At 36.4% G+C, this 16,452-nt stretch overlaps 1 protein-coding gene across 5 annotated transcripts in view; it reads right to left on the minus strand.

Annotated features, from left to right (window-relative positions):
• Positions 1 to 6,169: 6,169 nt before the first annotated feature.
• MID1 (midline 1) overlaps positions 6,170 to 16,452 on the minus strand; it is a 256,961-nt gene continuing 246,678 nt past the window's right edge. For all 5 annotated transcript variants that reach the window (XM_087726591.1, XM_087726589.1, XM_087726592.1 and 2 more), the window contains 3 exons: positions 9,748 to 9,909; positions 8,996 to 9,203; positions 6,170 to 7,422 (listed from right to left, as the gene is read on the minus strand). In XM_087726591.1, the coding sequence (XP_087582717.1) occupies positions 7,074 to 7,422; positions 8,996 to 9,203; positions 9,748 to 9,909 (719 nt within the window). In that variant the 3' untranslated portion in view covers positions 6,170 to 7,073. The remainder of the gene's footprint in view (positions 7,423 to 8,995; positions 9,204 to 9,747; positions 9,910 to 16,452) is intronic.

The raw sequence follows: 16,452 nt of genomic DNA on the forward strand, positions 1-16,452 counted from the left end.
ATTACCTAACCTAAAATTATATTATGATGCAGTGGCACTATCCGCAATTAGTGATTGGAACCATTTAACCAACGATAGAATACTGAATATCGAGGGACACGATCTGGTATATGGTTGGCATGCTTACTTATTATTCAACAAAAAATTGGATAAGAATTTTAAAAGTCATATCTTAAGAAATGCTTTACTGCGGGTCTGGAAAAAATATCAATATAAACTAAATGACAAGTTACCCATGTGGGCAATTCCTAGACATGCAATTGAAAATATGAATATAGCACAAAAACAGGATAGAACCACTTACAGACAACTTCTCACTTTGGAAAGGGGGGTTCTACAACTAAAATCTTTAGAGGTATTGATAGAGGAGAAGGTAGTTCAAACATGGTTCCAGTATGGCCAATTACAGGCCAGGTGGAAAATAGATCAAAAAACTGGTTTTATCCAAGTTGAGGATAATTTGTTTAAAGAAATAAGAGATCAAAGTTTAATGCATATAAAGAGGATATATAATGTACTAATACAGATGGATTCGGAAACGGAATTAGTTAAAGATTGTATGATAAAGTCGGCTCAAAATATTGAAGAACCAATAATGTTGGACACATGGGAAAGAATATGAGTAAGAAATGTGAAATTCACACAAGCACAAAACCTGGGAGAAAATTTTTATAAGATGTTTTATAGATGGCACTTAGATCCTAGAAAGCTGGCTTCTATGTATCCGAATGTACAGCCTAAATGTTGGAGATGTGGTTCTCTCGATGCTACATATTTTCATATATGGTGGACTTGTCAAAAGGTTAAGGCATTTTGGATAAAAATGTGGTGGATTATGCAAAATATCTTTAAAAGAAGGATAAAGTTTACTCCTCAGTTATTTTTACTAGGTATATGTACTGACTTTACAGCGGTAGAGACTAATTTGGTTGTACACCAGACTGTTGGTGGTGCAATACTGGAAGAAGGAAGACTTGCCTACAACTCAAGAATGGACATTGAAAGTTTCAAACCTAGCCGAGATGGCTAAAATATCGGCATACCTTAAAGACCATTCAAATGAGAGATATAAACGAGACTGGAAAAAATGGATTGACTATATACAAAACAAATATGGGACTAAGAAATTACAGATAGCCTATGCTTAAGATTCGGAACAATCTAAACTGCTCAAAGTTAGTGTAACAGGAAGAAGCTGAGTTCAATGCAGAGATGTTATTAATTTCCTTTTTTTTTAAATTCCCTTTGTCTTAATATATTTTAGACTGTGTTTGTTAAAAATCTATACCATGTACGGGCTCTGGGAAGTCGGGGGGGGGGGAGGGAGGTGGGGTGTTAGGGGGGAGGGGGGGATATATAGTATGTGTTAGATTTTAAAGTAACGTGACTGCACTTGTATACTGTTGCTCTTTAATTCCACTGTAAAAATAGTTTAAGCTGAATATATTAATAGATAGTAGAAATACACCGAAGGGAGGAGTAGAGGGATAGAAAAAAGAGGGGTAGAGAGGGTGGGAGAGAGGCCTGGAGGGAGGGTGAGAAGGAAGGGAGGGAGTGTACCGGGAGAGGGGAGTGGTAGAGGGGGAGGGGAAGTAGGGTAGAGGGGAATGATGGAGGGAAGATGGAAAATTGGAGGGGGGCGAAAGAAAGGGTGTATGGAGGGTCGAAGAGGTACATTGGGTCTTTATTTTTTGGGGGGGGGGTTGTTGACAAGAGGAATAGCTGTGTTTATTGTTTAATGTTATATGACCCCGGTTATGCACAGTATATATGTGACTGTACGAAAATGAAAATGGAAAATAAAAAAACACATTTTTTTAAAAAAATAAGATTATTCTTGGCTACAGAAAACATGTTAAACCCTCATAATGAACCAACCATTATTCTTAAGTTAAAAATCATTTGAGATAACAACTTGCAAGTCAGCATGGCTTTCTTACTAATTTTTTAGAGCTGCTTATCAATACTTGTTTCCCAAATAGCTCTCAACTTGCTCTCAAAAACTGCAAATTAATCAGTACCAGACAGATAGCACTTGTACATGAGTGCTAATTTTCCTATTGGGCATGGCATCTGTTGGACTGGTGACTTCTTTGGAATGACATTGATCAAGATTAGTAGCTTGGGTCTAGTTCCTGTTTACAGTGCAGATTAATCAAGACTTAATCAATTAATCAAGCTTTGAAGCAGGACCCTTTAAATAAGTGATATGTAACTCAAGCCCCTGAGGGATGTGTATGCATTATCCTACTAGATTTGGTTGGTTTAGGATTTCAAATTGGCCCTCAAGCATTGGTTTAGGAATTTAGGGAGGAAAGCAACAGAGGGATTCACCAGTGCTGATTGGCTGATTGACAAGGAGGAACAAGAGGCCAGGAGAGATAGCAAGGTATTGAGAAGATGAAAGTTTTCATTTGCCACATACTGGTAGTCCTCAATTTATGACATTAATAGAACCTGTCCATATTAGAAGTCAAGGGCCACATTAAATGAAGCACCTAATGACATCACTGTCCCTACTTTCCCCAATGCATTCGTGAAACAAATGCACGGGTCGTTAGGTAGAGCATGGGGTGACTCAGGGATGGGAGAAACCGAGGGAGGCCTAGTGCAGGCATAGGCATTCCCAATGAGCCTCTCCCACCCTCTAAGATATCCCATGGTCTGCCTCCTGCTCCTTGGTTTCCCCAAAATCCTACGGGCTTCCTCCCTACTTCCACTTACATTTCAACAAGCTCAGGAAGTCAGGGTAGAAAGGGCCACTCCCTTGCTGGGCCAGGTGGCATAATCAAGAAGAAATCTGATCTCTTTTGCTTCCATTGCAATCCTTTTCTCTCCAGCCAGCATAAACTACTACTATTTCTTCTTAGCTTCTTAGCATAAAACTAATGCCAGTGGAGCTAAGAAGAAATTGGGAGAAAAGGATTGCAATGGAAGCAAAAGAGATCAGATTTCTTATTCTTGATTATGTGTGTGGTCCAGTGAGGGTTAAGCCTTCTCTAGGCTGACTTCCTGAGCTCGTCAAAAAGTAAGTGAATGGTGACAGGAGAGTGGGGGTGGGGAGGAATGCATAGAATCCAATATATTGGCAAAGGAGGCCAACATACTGTGTTATGGGGGGCCTCTGAGGACCTGGCCAAGTAAGATGGGAAGGAAATAGGTGGATGGGTGTGCTGCAGCATTTCTGCAGTTGGTTGTAAGTGTGAATGACCATCAAGGGGAGGGACTGCAAAATTTGTAACTTTGAAATGAATTTGTATTTAGCATTTCAGGTGTGCAATGTAATTTTGAACATTCATTGAATGTACTGTTGTACCTCAAGGATTACCTGTAATTGTAAGTGGTTTTTCATAGCCCTCCAGTGCACTTTGCTCCATGACAAAGTGATCTCTCTTTTACCAAGGCATATTTATTAATAGCACTGTCATTTACAAGATAAGAACAAAAAATTGAAAGACATTTCTGAAGGATATTAAAAATGTTCCTTTCTCAAGTATATGGCAAGATGAATAAATATGCAGCCATCTCCTCTATCCATTATTGAAGAAATGACAGTTGAGAAACTTTGGCAAACCTTAACCAACTTGTTGCTTAAAAATATGTTTTGTGTGTCTGACTCACAAATAGTTCAGTGCTAGTTGGAGCTTGAAGGTCACGTTACAAGCTATAGGCTCTGATGAAACAGAAAGGTGGCAACCTAATGATTTACTCTGAAGAGTGGCTCAGATTTAATGAAGAATTACACCCAACAACTTCATTCCTTGATGCTTAAATTCTTCTGAGAAGCTATAAACATGGAGAAATGATTAAACCTCTAAATGCATTCACTTTTAAATAGGAGACAAAGCAGATAATGCAGGGGGAAAAACACCAGACTACTAAAGTGTATTGCATCTTTTTATACAATACTTTCAGGTAGTTAACCCCTGGACAGTGAAAAGGCCAGAAAACATGGGCCGAAAACATCCCATGCTATTCTTTCCTGCCCCTTCATTTGAAAGTTTATTGGGGACTTACTGAGCTCAAATGAATCAGCCTCTTCAAACTATGCATCTACAATAGGGGTGGGGAACTATGGCCCTTTTGATTGTGGACTTCAACTGCCATGTGGACTTGTGGACAACATGTCCCCGCCTCTTGATTTACAACATTTTAGACATAAGCACAACATTTTACACAAAAGATAAACACAATAATGACAGTGCAGAAAATATTTAAGGTACAAATATTAATGAAACCTGACACTTTTAGATTATGGAAAAGTCAATTGAAAAACAATTTGGGATGCTATTATTTCAAATGGTGATGTCTGCAAGGATTGTACTTGCTAAGCACTGGAAAGAAAAAGGGATGCTAAGTGTTGAAGAATGGATTTTCAAATTGACTGAATTAGCAGAGATAGCAAAATTAACTGCTTTGATCAGAGATAACGAATTAGACAGCTTTATAAGAGTCTGGAAAGCATGGGGACTTTGTACGTATCAAATAACCAAGAGATGGTTAACAGAGAGTTTTGAAGATTAGTGCAATGTTTAGTTTAACCTGTAGATTGCTCTTTCTTCTTCTTTTATATACTGTTTCCCCAAAAATAAGACCCAGTCTTATTTTCTTCTTGGCTCTAAAATAAGCACCAGGCCTTATTTTTGGGGAATGTCTTACCCACTTACCTTAGGACCGCAGCCACACCACCCATTCCCTGACACCTTTCATGCTGCTCCCTGGCTTCTTCTGCAGATGATTTCAGCTGGTCATGGCCAGACACCATATGGCTAGTTGCGCTGGTGCCACTGCTCACAGGAGGCTGCGTGCCATTGTGCACGAGTCCTGCCATAAGTGCCAGCACAAGGCTTGTGGCTCTGCCATGGGCGGAGGCATTGGCACAATGTGCTATGTGATATCCGGCTGCAAACAGCTGCAGAAGTCAGGCAGCAGTACGACAGGTGTATAGATGTAAGCGGCCGGGCTGTAGTGGTCATAAGGTAAGTGGGTGCAGGGAGAGTAGGGCACCCCTAGTTTGATTTTTACACCTTCACCTTGCCTCACCTTATACAACCAGATGGTGGGTGGGCCTTAACTGGGGCTTATTTTGGGGCTAGGGCTTATATTAGGCACAGGTGTGAAAATTGGGCTAGGGCTTGTTTGCGGGGTGGGTTTTTTTTTGTGAAACACAGTGTACATATGTTTGCATGCATATATGTAAAAGGGGAATTTACTATTTTTTCTTTTTTTACAGCATCCAGCCGAGGTGGATTCTATGCTAAATTTATTTGGTATTTTGATCTATTTTTTCTTTTGTACACCATTTTGGACTCTTTTTTGTTGGATGTGTGTTTTTGATTTTTGTTTTTCTGTTTTCTGATAAAACAAAATAAATATGCTTATACTGAAAAAAAAATAAAAGCAAAAAGGCTTGGATAGATAGGAGGAAAGAAGTTTGTAGTTTTTAGCTCTTAACAGTTCTAACAAATACTAAGGGGTTTATTGTTCTGCTAGAAAGTGTAATGCAGGCCTGTGAAACTGGAGGCCTGCGGACCAGATATGTCAGGCCACGCCCACCCCATCTCCACAAAGGCAAAATTTATGATACGTCGCAATCTGGCCCGCAACGTGATCAAGTTTGACACCCCTGGTATAGTACAAGGTTCCTACAGTGGTTCTTTTTCTTGGCCAGCAGTTGAACTACAACAGTGTTTATCCACCTTGGCAACTTTCAGATGTGTACATGCTGGCTGAGGAATTCTGGGAGTTGAAGTCCACACATCTTAAAGCTGCCAAGATTAAAAAAACATTATAGCAAGGGACGGGAGAAATGTTAATGTACACATTATGACAGCATGATGCATGATAAATATTCACAAGGAGATAGAAGAAGGGACTAAATTCCATAGTCATTGGTTGGCTGTCATTCTGTCAACTTTTAACTATTTTTTTCTCTGAAATTTAGCTTGGCTAATTATTCTTATGAGCATTGGTTTAATAAGGTATCTTTTTAAAGTAAAAGTACTTTCAGTCTTTGTGTGAAGACTTTACAATGAAGTATTTTCATTTGGAATTCTTCCTGGGGAAAAAAATCACTACCTCAAAAACTTGATCCTCCTTAAAAGAAACAAATTAAGAAGAAAACTGAAACCCCGGATCCCTTCAAAGTCCCACAGAATGATACAGTGTATGGCTCTTTCTGGCACTGTTTACAAAACAGATACCTTTTACTATTTTTATTGATATACTATAACATAACAAAATCTCATTTTTAAACTTAAAACCAGTTGTACATTGCCTATCCCTAGCACTGCATATGTGGCTGCTTTGTGTATCTTTTCAATGATATGTATCCAAATCAAAAGCATCAGAAATTGATCATCATTTAATCTTAGTGATACTTTTATCTAATACATAACATTAGATCTATCTTAGTTGTTTCATTCTAAGTTGACGGTTTTCGAAGACCAAAAGGAAAAATACAAAATACATATTCCTAACTGTGACAGAGGTGAATAATTAGTATTTAAGAAAATAGTTATCAATAATATTGACTGCTGGTTGATTCAGACACCAACTTTATACATTAAAGTATAATTTAATACGCTCCAAATTGAAGCGGTATTTTGTGGCATGAAAAGTGACTGCTAAGAAAGCACCATAAGAACAAAATTGAAGAATAAGTATTGTATACTTCTTTCAAATAATTCCAAATAACTCTATTATAAAATAAAATTATTGGCGACCTTTGTGACACAGCTGTTCATGTGCAAAAAGAAGTTTTTGTTATGAGGTGCTGAGATGTAAATACCAAATTGGGGGTTCCTATTAGAAGATTTTTTTTATATAAATAATTTATAAGTTTTCCGAAGGAGACTAGATACAAAAACAATCTGAAAAATTATTAAAGCCATATCTTGCTTTTAATAGAAAACAAATAGTAATGTCCAAGATCTTCCTGTTTTGACTGTTGGATGAAAACAGGTAAAGATGTCTTTTTTGTATGAAATGTATTTCCCTTTTCCAATCAAAGTTCAGTAAAAGTATAGGTGAGGTCCATAGGACATTCATCATCCATCTTCATTCAGTATTGATCACGGCATCTGCTCAATAAAATCTAAATGATCCGGGATTGGAAGGCCTGTTATTATTGTCAAACATTTATTCCAGACTGTGAATGTTGGGCACACAGGCTGTGAAAATGTAATATCAAAAGTGTAAAGATGTAGAGAATTCAAGGCATCATAAAAGGCCAAAGAACCATTGTCGTAGTCTAGCAAAATGCCAACACGGCGAAGATGGGGTGCAGGGTCTATTGGAATTTCTTTGCTGTTATGTCTCACCACCCATGTATTGTTGCAGCGACAAAGAACCCAAGAAGCAGAATTCTTTCCAATCCATTCATGTTTTGGTACAGACTTATAAGAAACACCAATGGCATACCTACAAAAACAAAATTAAGAAAATATATAATTCATGCCATATATTTGCTGTATTTCTGAAGACATATGTCCTTTAAAAGTATCTTTTGCAGTTCAAAAAAAGTATTATTTCATTAATGTTCTTCCTTATATTGTGAGAGGCAATTCATGCAAATCTTATTGTCCCAAATTTCTCTGCTATAAAAAAGCCATGTTATGCAATTGTAACAGTCAAAATAAAGAAGGCTTAGCTTACATAGGTTAAAACAACTGTTCTGAACTATTACGGATAAAGATAAAGGTTTCCCCTATCCAGTCGTATATGACTCTAGGGGGCAGTGTTCATCTCCGTTTCTTAGTCAAGGGAGCTAGCATTATCTGAAGACACTTCTTGTATTCATGTGGCCAGCATGGCTATATGTAGAGGTGCACAGAATGCTGTTACCTTCCTGTTGTGGCCCAGCAGGATCCGGTTGAGCTGCTGATGGACTCGGATAGCGAGGAACCATATGAGTCTGCCATGGAAGATGTGGAGGACTCTGGGCAGGGTTCAGACTCAGAGCAGGGACCAGAGAGGCTGGTTGGCCACCAGGAGGCGCCTAAGGCTTGGAGCAGTAGGGAGGATCAAAGGCAGTTTGTCCCTGATGCTAGATTGAGAAGGGCTGAGAAACGGAAGCAGCAACTCCGTAGGCAGACTCACAGAAGATGATTAAGAACAGGTGGTTGGTGATTGGCCCCTCCCAAGAGAGATTATAGGTGAGGCGTTGGTAGGGGACATTTGCAGGAAACAACCATTGTAATTAGTAGTTAATAAAATCTATCCGTGTATTCTAGCCGTGTCTGTTCGTTTGGATTATCTGTGTTGCTGCGTTTGAATTATCTGGGTTGCTGCACAACTACTGTATTGAAAGTGAGTTGCCTGGGCCCTCAGCCAAAGGATTCGTTATCTCAGTAATTGCACAGTGTCAAATAGCCAAGCCTGTGTTCTGGTGTATTCACAGGCCGGGGGGTCAGAACACCTTCCCATCGAAGTGGTACCTATTTATCTCCTCACATTTGCATGCTTTCAAAATTGGCAGGAACTGGGGCAAGTAACAGGAACTCACTCCATTGTGTGGTGTTTGGGTCTCAAGCCCGGGTTGTCAGCTTTCCAATTGACAAGCTCAGCATCTTTACCTGTTGAGCCATCCTGCCCCCCTATTCTGAACTATTTTAAAAATTACTAGTAGAATATCTATTCTCTAATTTATTTCTTCATTCTTCTACGTTCTGATATGGAATAGAATGGATTTATAAAAGGCTATGAATTCCAATCTGGAAATGTCTCTGCCTAGAAGCTATGATTCCAGATTCTAGAAATATTATAAACCTGTCCCATCCAGTCTGATTTAAGCTGTTAATATAATCTGAACTGCTGCTGCCTTTGCAATAAACTTCTGTTTACTACTGCAGAAACCAACAACAAAACCCCTGATTAAAGCTGCATTATAATATTTTGTCAGTTTCTTTGCATTAGTTAAAGGGAACAAATCTGAAATGTTATTCATCATTTAGGGAAAGAAAGTATGCGTTCTTGCATGGGTTGACCAACCTACCATGTACTTCCACTGATAACCACCTCCCAGTAATGACGTCCACTGTCAATATACACATTGCCAGCTACCCCATAGCTGCCTTGGCTGGTAAAACGCTCAGGAGTGTGGCTCTTCTTAGAAGAGGTTTCATCTCGCTCTACAGTCAAGTTATCGTGAGACACTTTTAGCTTTCTATGAGCAGATTTGGGATCCAGTTTGAATGGCTGACCTAAAATATGGATAAAACAAGAGTTTTAAAATAAAGCTGTTTCAGCAGGCATGAAAAAAGTATTTAATTTCTGTTGATGAAGTCCCTAATATGCTATTTGATTATTTTCCCATCAGACCCCTCTCACTTCCAAATTATTTTAATTTATTCAATGGTCTTGCCCTTGCCTTGTTTTCTCAGCAATTGCTATTTTGACCTTTGTAAGTTTAAACCTTGAATGTGCTTAGATAAGCAGTATATAAAAATAAATAACAGTTAGCATGGAATGGAAACTTTTAGAAAGCAAAAGTAAATAGTATTCCTTCTGTATCCCTCCCTAAATTGTTCATGGTGCTTCAGAGTTTAGGTGCTTCCACAGATATTAATAGCAAGTTGTCAGGCTGAAAGATTTTAGCAAACACCTGCTGAATGTAATAAGAATTGTACAGGAAAACACTAAAATGGGAGGGAGTACACGATCTCTGTACTTTTCAAGTGTCTAACTGAGTCAGATCAAGATGAGACAAAAAGCGAATGCATTTAGATTAGATGTAAAACTACTCACTATTTGTCTTCAGCTTTCCAGGTTCACTGTTGCGGCTGCCAGCCTGATTAATGGCCTTAACAACAAAGATGTACTTGGTGCCACTCTGCAGGCCATGCACCGTGTAATGGTTTTGTTTGATATTTGGAACAATCATCCAGCTGTCGGCTGAATTACACAGACCTGCAAATCAAAATCATTAATTGTTTTATGAAGCATGCATTCATTACACCTGAAACAAGGTGGCGAAGCTGAAGCTCTTCAAGAATTCAAAGGAGCAGAAGTCCTTTGCTGCTTTGAATGATTAAGCATCTGGCCAATCAACATAAGTTTTCCACTGATTTTGAGATGAGATCCACACTCCATCTCCAGAATAAAAAAACCCTGAAATAAAAGAACCAATCTGAATTGGGGGCATCCACATGCTACTATTCTAATGAGATGACAACTAGGCTGGAATTTATATTTGTTATATAAAAGGCTCCTATAAGATATAAGTGAAGGAGGGAGGGAGGATGGACTATGGGATGGACCTAAAAAAAAGTTAGGAATTTCAAAAAGTGGTATAAACGTACAGTTTTTGTAACTTAATCAGATAAGTTGTCTTAAGCATTTTGGGAAAATGGTTTCAGTCCTACCATCTGTTTTTCAGTTAACTAAAACTCTTATGGGAAAGTTAACAACTTCCAAATTATCTTTAACAGTATAATACAGGGATATTGCAGTGTTTCCATTTCTTTTGTAAGGTATTACCATCTATAGGATATTGGTCTGTGAAACTGTGATGACAATGAGATAAGACATTTGGAATTGATCAATCTGGTTTGATCATAAAAATGAATTCATGTTTCTGATTTTAAAAAGAAATGCATTAAAGTAAATTATCATATATGGTACAGTGTAAATTTTAAGTAGTTTCTAAGTACAAATCAAAGATAAGTACACTGGCTGTAATGAGATATATTAGGCAGGATTCTGAGAACCTGAGAGGTCAGTCTGGAAATAATCCTTTTTCTTCAAAATTTTCTTGTTGATAAAGTTCCAGAAATAAGTTGGTGGGTGGGAGAAGATCATTAGCAAATCCTTGTAATATTTAATGATATAATATGCAATATTTAATTATAAAAAATATCAGTGTAAGTGGCAATTAGTAATACTAATGCATTTTAATTATTTAAAACACAATACACACGTATATATATATATATATATATATATATATATATATATGTATGTATGTATGTATGTATGTATGTATGCATGCATGCATGCATGCATATAGATAGATAATCTTTAAGAATGCACAGTTGTTAAACTCTTTACTAAGTTTATGATACTTTTCTTTCCTAAATGGTTGAAAATAAAAATATTTTTTTCCTCTATATGTATTTATTTAATTTGAATTTGTCATGTTGTTTAATTATATACATTTATATATAAATATTTTCTTAACATTTTAACTTACTGTAAGTTAAAATGGGGATACTAGTGGGGATCAGAAAAGTGGGACTTGGTTCATACATTGGTTATGCTGACTTATGATTAATGCTTCTGTTATTACCCTAGTCATTGTTTCTGTGTGTGTTGTGGGCTGGTGGTTTCCTGTTTTTTTAGTCTTTTATATTTTCTTTTAATGCTGTTAGCTATCCAGAGTCATGAATTAGATGAATGGCCATATATACTGAAATAAAGAATAATAAAACTGTCTATATTGTAGCAAAGTATCTGGAAGATGATCCACTATAAACAAATGTGTATCTGGCCAACAGACAAATTGGAGTTTGATGGATGCCCTCAAGTTTTCTGTAGAATTCACGCACATATTCATGTTTAGAAGCATATTAATTATTAATCAAATAATATTAAGCATTAATGAAATGAGCTCTAATTAAAGATTACTGTACAATTAACTATAGAATTTTCCATTCCTAATTGGTGGGGAGGCAGAGCTCAATATGTAGAATGGATTCTTTCCCTTTCCTTACATAGTCCAAGGAAAATGGCTGGGTTAGTGTATAATTATAGCATCCCATTTTTGGCTATAATTTCTTGGTAATGAATTCATCAATCCATGTAATTAGATTTTTGAAGAGTCACTGGCACAAATATGTAATAGGTTGGCCATATATGATGTGTTTGCATTAAATAAGCATAATGATAATATGAGTACAGGAAAATCACTGTGACTGAGTGAGCTTTAAATCTGTGCTTAATTAGGGAGACAGAGTAGTAATTCAAATACAACTGCCAGATGAATTCAGAGAGACTAGAAAGCTTTCTACTAAGATTCCAGATTTCAGTACTTTTGACAAATTGTAAAATCTTGTTTTCTTAAATGTATTTCAGGCTCTTATAGCCAGATGAGCACATAGTTGCAAAGGGAGAATTATCTGAATTTATCTATAAATACCTGTTCTGACCCCCCTCTTCGCTTGTTCACAAACGACAGCCAGACAGAACTTCAAAGGAAATATCTTTATCAGTCCCGGCTCAAGCTGGCTGCGAGCCCAAAATAAACATAAAGTCTCTTGCAAAAAGTTACACAGCAAATGCAAAAACAAAACTCTTACAGCAAACCAGGTTTACAGAAAGCAATCACTTATCCAAGTGCCTCTTTGAATCATGAACACTAACTCGAACAGGAATGGAACTGAACTCACAAACAAACAAACGACAAACGTTGACTTCTGCAACTAAGGTGTGGCACCATCAGTCTTTTATCTGCAAGAGATAAAAGAGACCCCAACGAGCAACAGCTGCTCATTATCCTGCATCCCGAAACAACTCACAGGTTTCTGCTGAGTCACAACAAATACCTATAAAGAATCAATCGCCCTCTTAAAGTAAAGAAAAAAACACTTTTCTAAAAACAGACCTAATACATCCAAGTAATCAATACATTCAATTACATAGACTCCCTTTCAAATTTGTTATTCTGTTATAGATATGACACTTACATAACAAGGGGGAAAATCCACACTGGAAGACTTTTAGAGGGAAGTTCATAAAGAATTGGATAATAAATGGAAAGGAAAGGGGCAAGGAATGTTACTAGTTGTGTTCATTACACAAAGTCATTACACATTACACAAAGGACTAGGGTGATAGCAGTGTACCAATATCTAAGGAGTTGCCACAAAACACATGAAGGCAGGGCAAGAAGCTATGGATGAAAATTAATACATTCAACTTTTTTTACAAAAAAATAATATTTTAAATTACTAATTGACCTATGGATAATGAATATTGAACTAATATGAGAATTTGGAGGAAAAGTAAGAAGCAAATTCTAGGACACTTGAACAGTCTAAATTGTAGATGTGGTCAGGTGTTAACCAAAACATTGTTTCTAAAGAATAAATATGTAATCATTGCATATCAAATAACAGCTATTATTTCTCTACTAATGCATTGGATGACATTCATGAGCTTTTCAATTTCTTTTGCAATGATCATGACCCTCAATTTATGACCAAATATTCACTTTCAACTTCTTGCTTGCTTATACCATGCCAAATATTAATTGTCAAAACAAGTAAAGAATATTGTGCACATATACTAAAAAGAAAAGTTTACAAAACTGTAGAGGTAGTCCTGTACAGGTAAACACAATTGAGCCCAAAATTTCTGCTGCTAAGTGAGAAATTTGTTAAGTGTGTTTTGCTCCATTGTATGACTTTTTATGACAGTTGTTAAGTGAATCATTGTGTTTGTTAACTTAGTAACATGGTTATTAAGTGAATCTGGATTCCCCGTTGACTTTGCTATCAGAAGATCTCAAAAGCTGATCATCTGATCACAGGACACTGCAACCGTCATAGATATGAACCAGTTGCCAAGCATCTGAATTTTGATCATGTGACCATGGGGATGTTGCAAAGGTCGTAAGAGTGAAAAACGACATGTCACAGTTTTCTGTGCTGTTGTAACTTTGAACGGTCACTAAATGAGCTGTTGTAAGTTGAGAACTACCTATATTTAAAACTGTATAAAATATACACACTACTTCAGTTTAAATGGCATCTCCATAACGACCTCACTGATTTTTTTTAAATAATATATAGGATATACAGTATAGCTACTCAGTATTGCCTGGATGGACAAGCCAGATATAAACACAATTAATCATAGTTAGTTCAATAAAATGTTATTTTTATTTCTGTAAGCTATAATAGAAAACAGCAGAACAAGCATCATTAGAACAGTCTGATTCTCGAAACAATTCAGTATGAAAATATTCTACTTAAAAGTATCTAACATTATGTCCCCCAAGTGTTTTAAAGCATCATTTGCACAGTCATTTAGGAATGACATCCAAAACCTCAAGAGATCACTAAGTTGCCTGCCCAAAAAAGAAAGGGGAGTTGGCACCAAATGTTCACACACTAATGCAACTATGCACAACAGAAGCTACTTGTCACACCACACTTTGCACATTTTACATTGTGATAAGATACGTAAAATGACCAGCCTATTTCAATCACATCATTCAATAAATATTTGCCACCCTCACAGTCCATTAAGGCAAAATATTTCATGCTGATTTATTATGAAACTTTACTTCATTAAGACTGGAAAAACATCCTCAGCTCTTTTCCCCACAATAGAGGCTTTGTTTAAAGTCTCTCTTCAGAGTTTTGCAGCTGATGTATTGTCTTCACCACACAGTGTGTTTTCTATCAGCATAATGCTAGGCAGAAAAGTGGGTCAAACAGAGTGAAGCACAGTTTACTAGCAATTAGCTTTTCCTGCCTGCTAGTAATTAATCTAAGAAAGTTGAATACTTTCACAGCATTTTCACTTTATTGTCTTGCTCTAATTGCTTTTTAAGACTCTCAACTTTACAACCAGGCTTGCTACAAAATATACGTTTCCAAGAGCTCTATCATCAGCCTGTTTTTGCCCACTTTCATTGGACATTTTCATATAGATGATGTAGCTTAAGTGATATCTAGAAGATTCAGGAAACATTCAAGTTTCAATGTTAAGTGTTAGGAAACATGTTTCATCGTTATTTAATATGAAATTAATCACTAGTCTTTATTATTAAACCATTCAATAAGAATTTGGGGTGACCAGGTTAATACAATCCTTTTCCATCAGCAAATAATGTGCTTGTTATATATTCGGAAATATACTGATTTGAAATATAGTAGGCCATAGATTGAAAGTTAGGTTAGGTTAAAACTTGATGGTTAACTCAGGGGGTGGGTTGCTGCCAGCATTACTGCTGGTTTGGTGCGCTCTGTGCACATTTGCACAAAAATAGGTCTGCGCATGTGCAAAACATTAAAAAAAGAAATAAAATAATGTGTGCAAAGAAAATTGTTCTGCGCATGCGCAGAACTGAAAATCAAGATGGCGCTGCCATATGAGAACTGGTTTGGAGGCGTGGCAGGCCTGGTTCGCTGCTGGTTCCTGTGACTCAGGTCACCAAACCACTACCGGTTCAGCCGAACCAGTAGGAAACAACCTCTGGCTTAACCTAAACCAAACCAGGGTAAATAAAAAATATTTAAAAATTGTATTTTTAAAACAGTTTAATGCAACCATTAAATGCTAAGCAATGTGAAAGATGATGGGTTTAATCTTGGGACAGATTTCTGCTTAGCTACTGAATACTAATTCCATTTTTCTTGGAAACATGGAAATTGTCTACTCATAGGTAAAGCTACCCCCAGAAATGCCAGCAAGGAGATAACATCAAGACCAAACGTGGTTGCTGCTATTGCAGACACAAGAATTCCTTGAAAGCTAAATTTTAATTTCACTAATCAGAAATCCTCCTATCACATTGGAAACAGTTGATTTAGGTTAATATTAAGTAAACTAGATACTGGATTTAGAATCCACTTCATAATGTTTCAACAGAATGTACTTGGTTAATAAGCGAAGAGCCAGTCTGATCATTTCATCAAATATAAGAAAAGTATTCTCAATTTACAAAGAACATATATTTCAGCATTGACATTACTTAGTAGCATTCACCACTATAATACACAGATTTTTTAAAATATCCTTTCAAAATGAATGATATAAAGCTCACAAACAGAAATAAAACAAGTAAAGAATACTAAAAAAATTCTTCAGTCACAGTTCTAATAACTCCTACGATAACACATTCAAGATATACATTGTCGAATTAAGAGATGCAAGAAAAAAGTTATTGCATCTCTTTATTCCATCTATAGTTGGAAGAACAAAACAAAAGTGACAAAAATATCTACATCAGGAAGCAGACATGCACCATTTTAAAAAAATCTATGAAGTATCACTTAAGAAATTTGATATTAATCAAGAATTTGAATCAGATTTCTCTAATTATTTTTATTTACTGTAAAAAAGTTAATCAATCTAAACAAAGACAAAATGCCTGTTTATATAATTTAAATAATAAAAATAAAATAAATCTGCTACCTTTACCATAAGCATGTAAGATGTCTGATAGTAAAATAGAAACAATTAACATATGATCTTATCATATACAAATAAATGTAAAAACCCACAACCAAGTGAGTAAAGTAATCTACAAAAAGTATCACAAATAAAATAAAAAAGACAACAGTCCCAGTGCATTCATTTATTGTATTTATAGTACACCTTTTCTAGCAGGAGACCAAGGGATATGTTAACTATTTCCCCCCCCAACTTTGGGAGGCAGTTGGGCTGAGAAAGACTGATTGGCTCAAAAGTCATTAAAGTAAGTTTTAAATCTTCAAAATTAAG

Source organism: Thamnophis sirtalis, unplaced genomic scaffold (genome assembly GCF_051295495.1).
Source record: "Thamnophis sirtalis isolate CommonGarterSnake01/CBP01778 unplaced genomic scaffold, rThaSir2_p1.2 scaffold_12, whole genome shotgun sequence".
Lineage (NCBI taxonomy): Eukaryota > Metazoa > Chordata > Lepidosauria > Squamata > Natricidae > Thamnophis > Thamnophis sirtalis.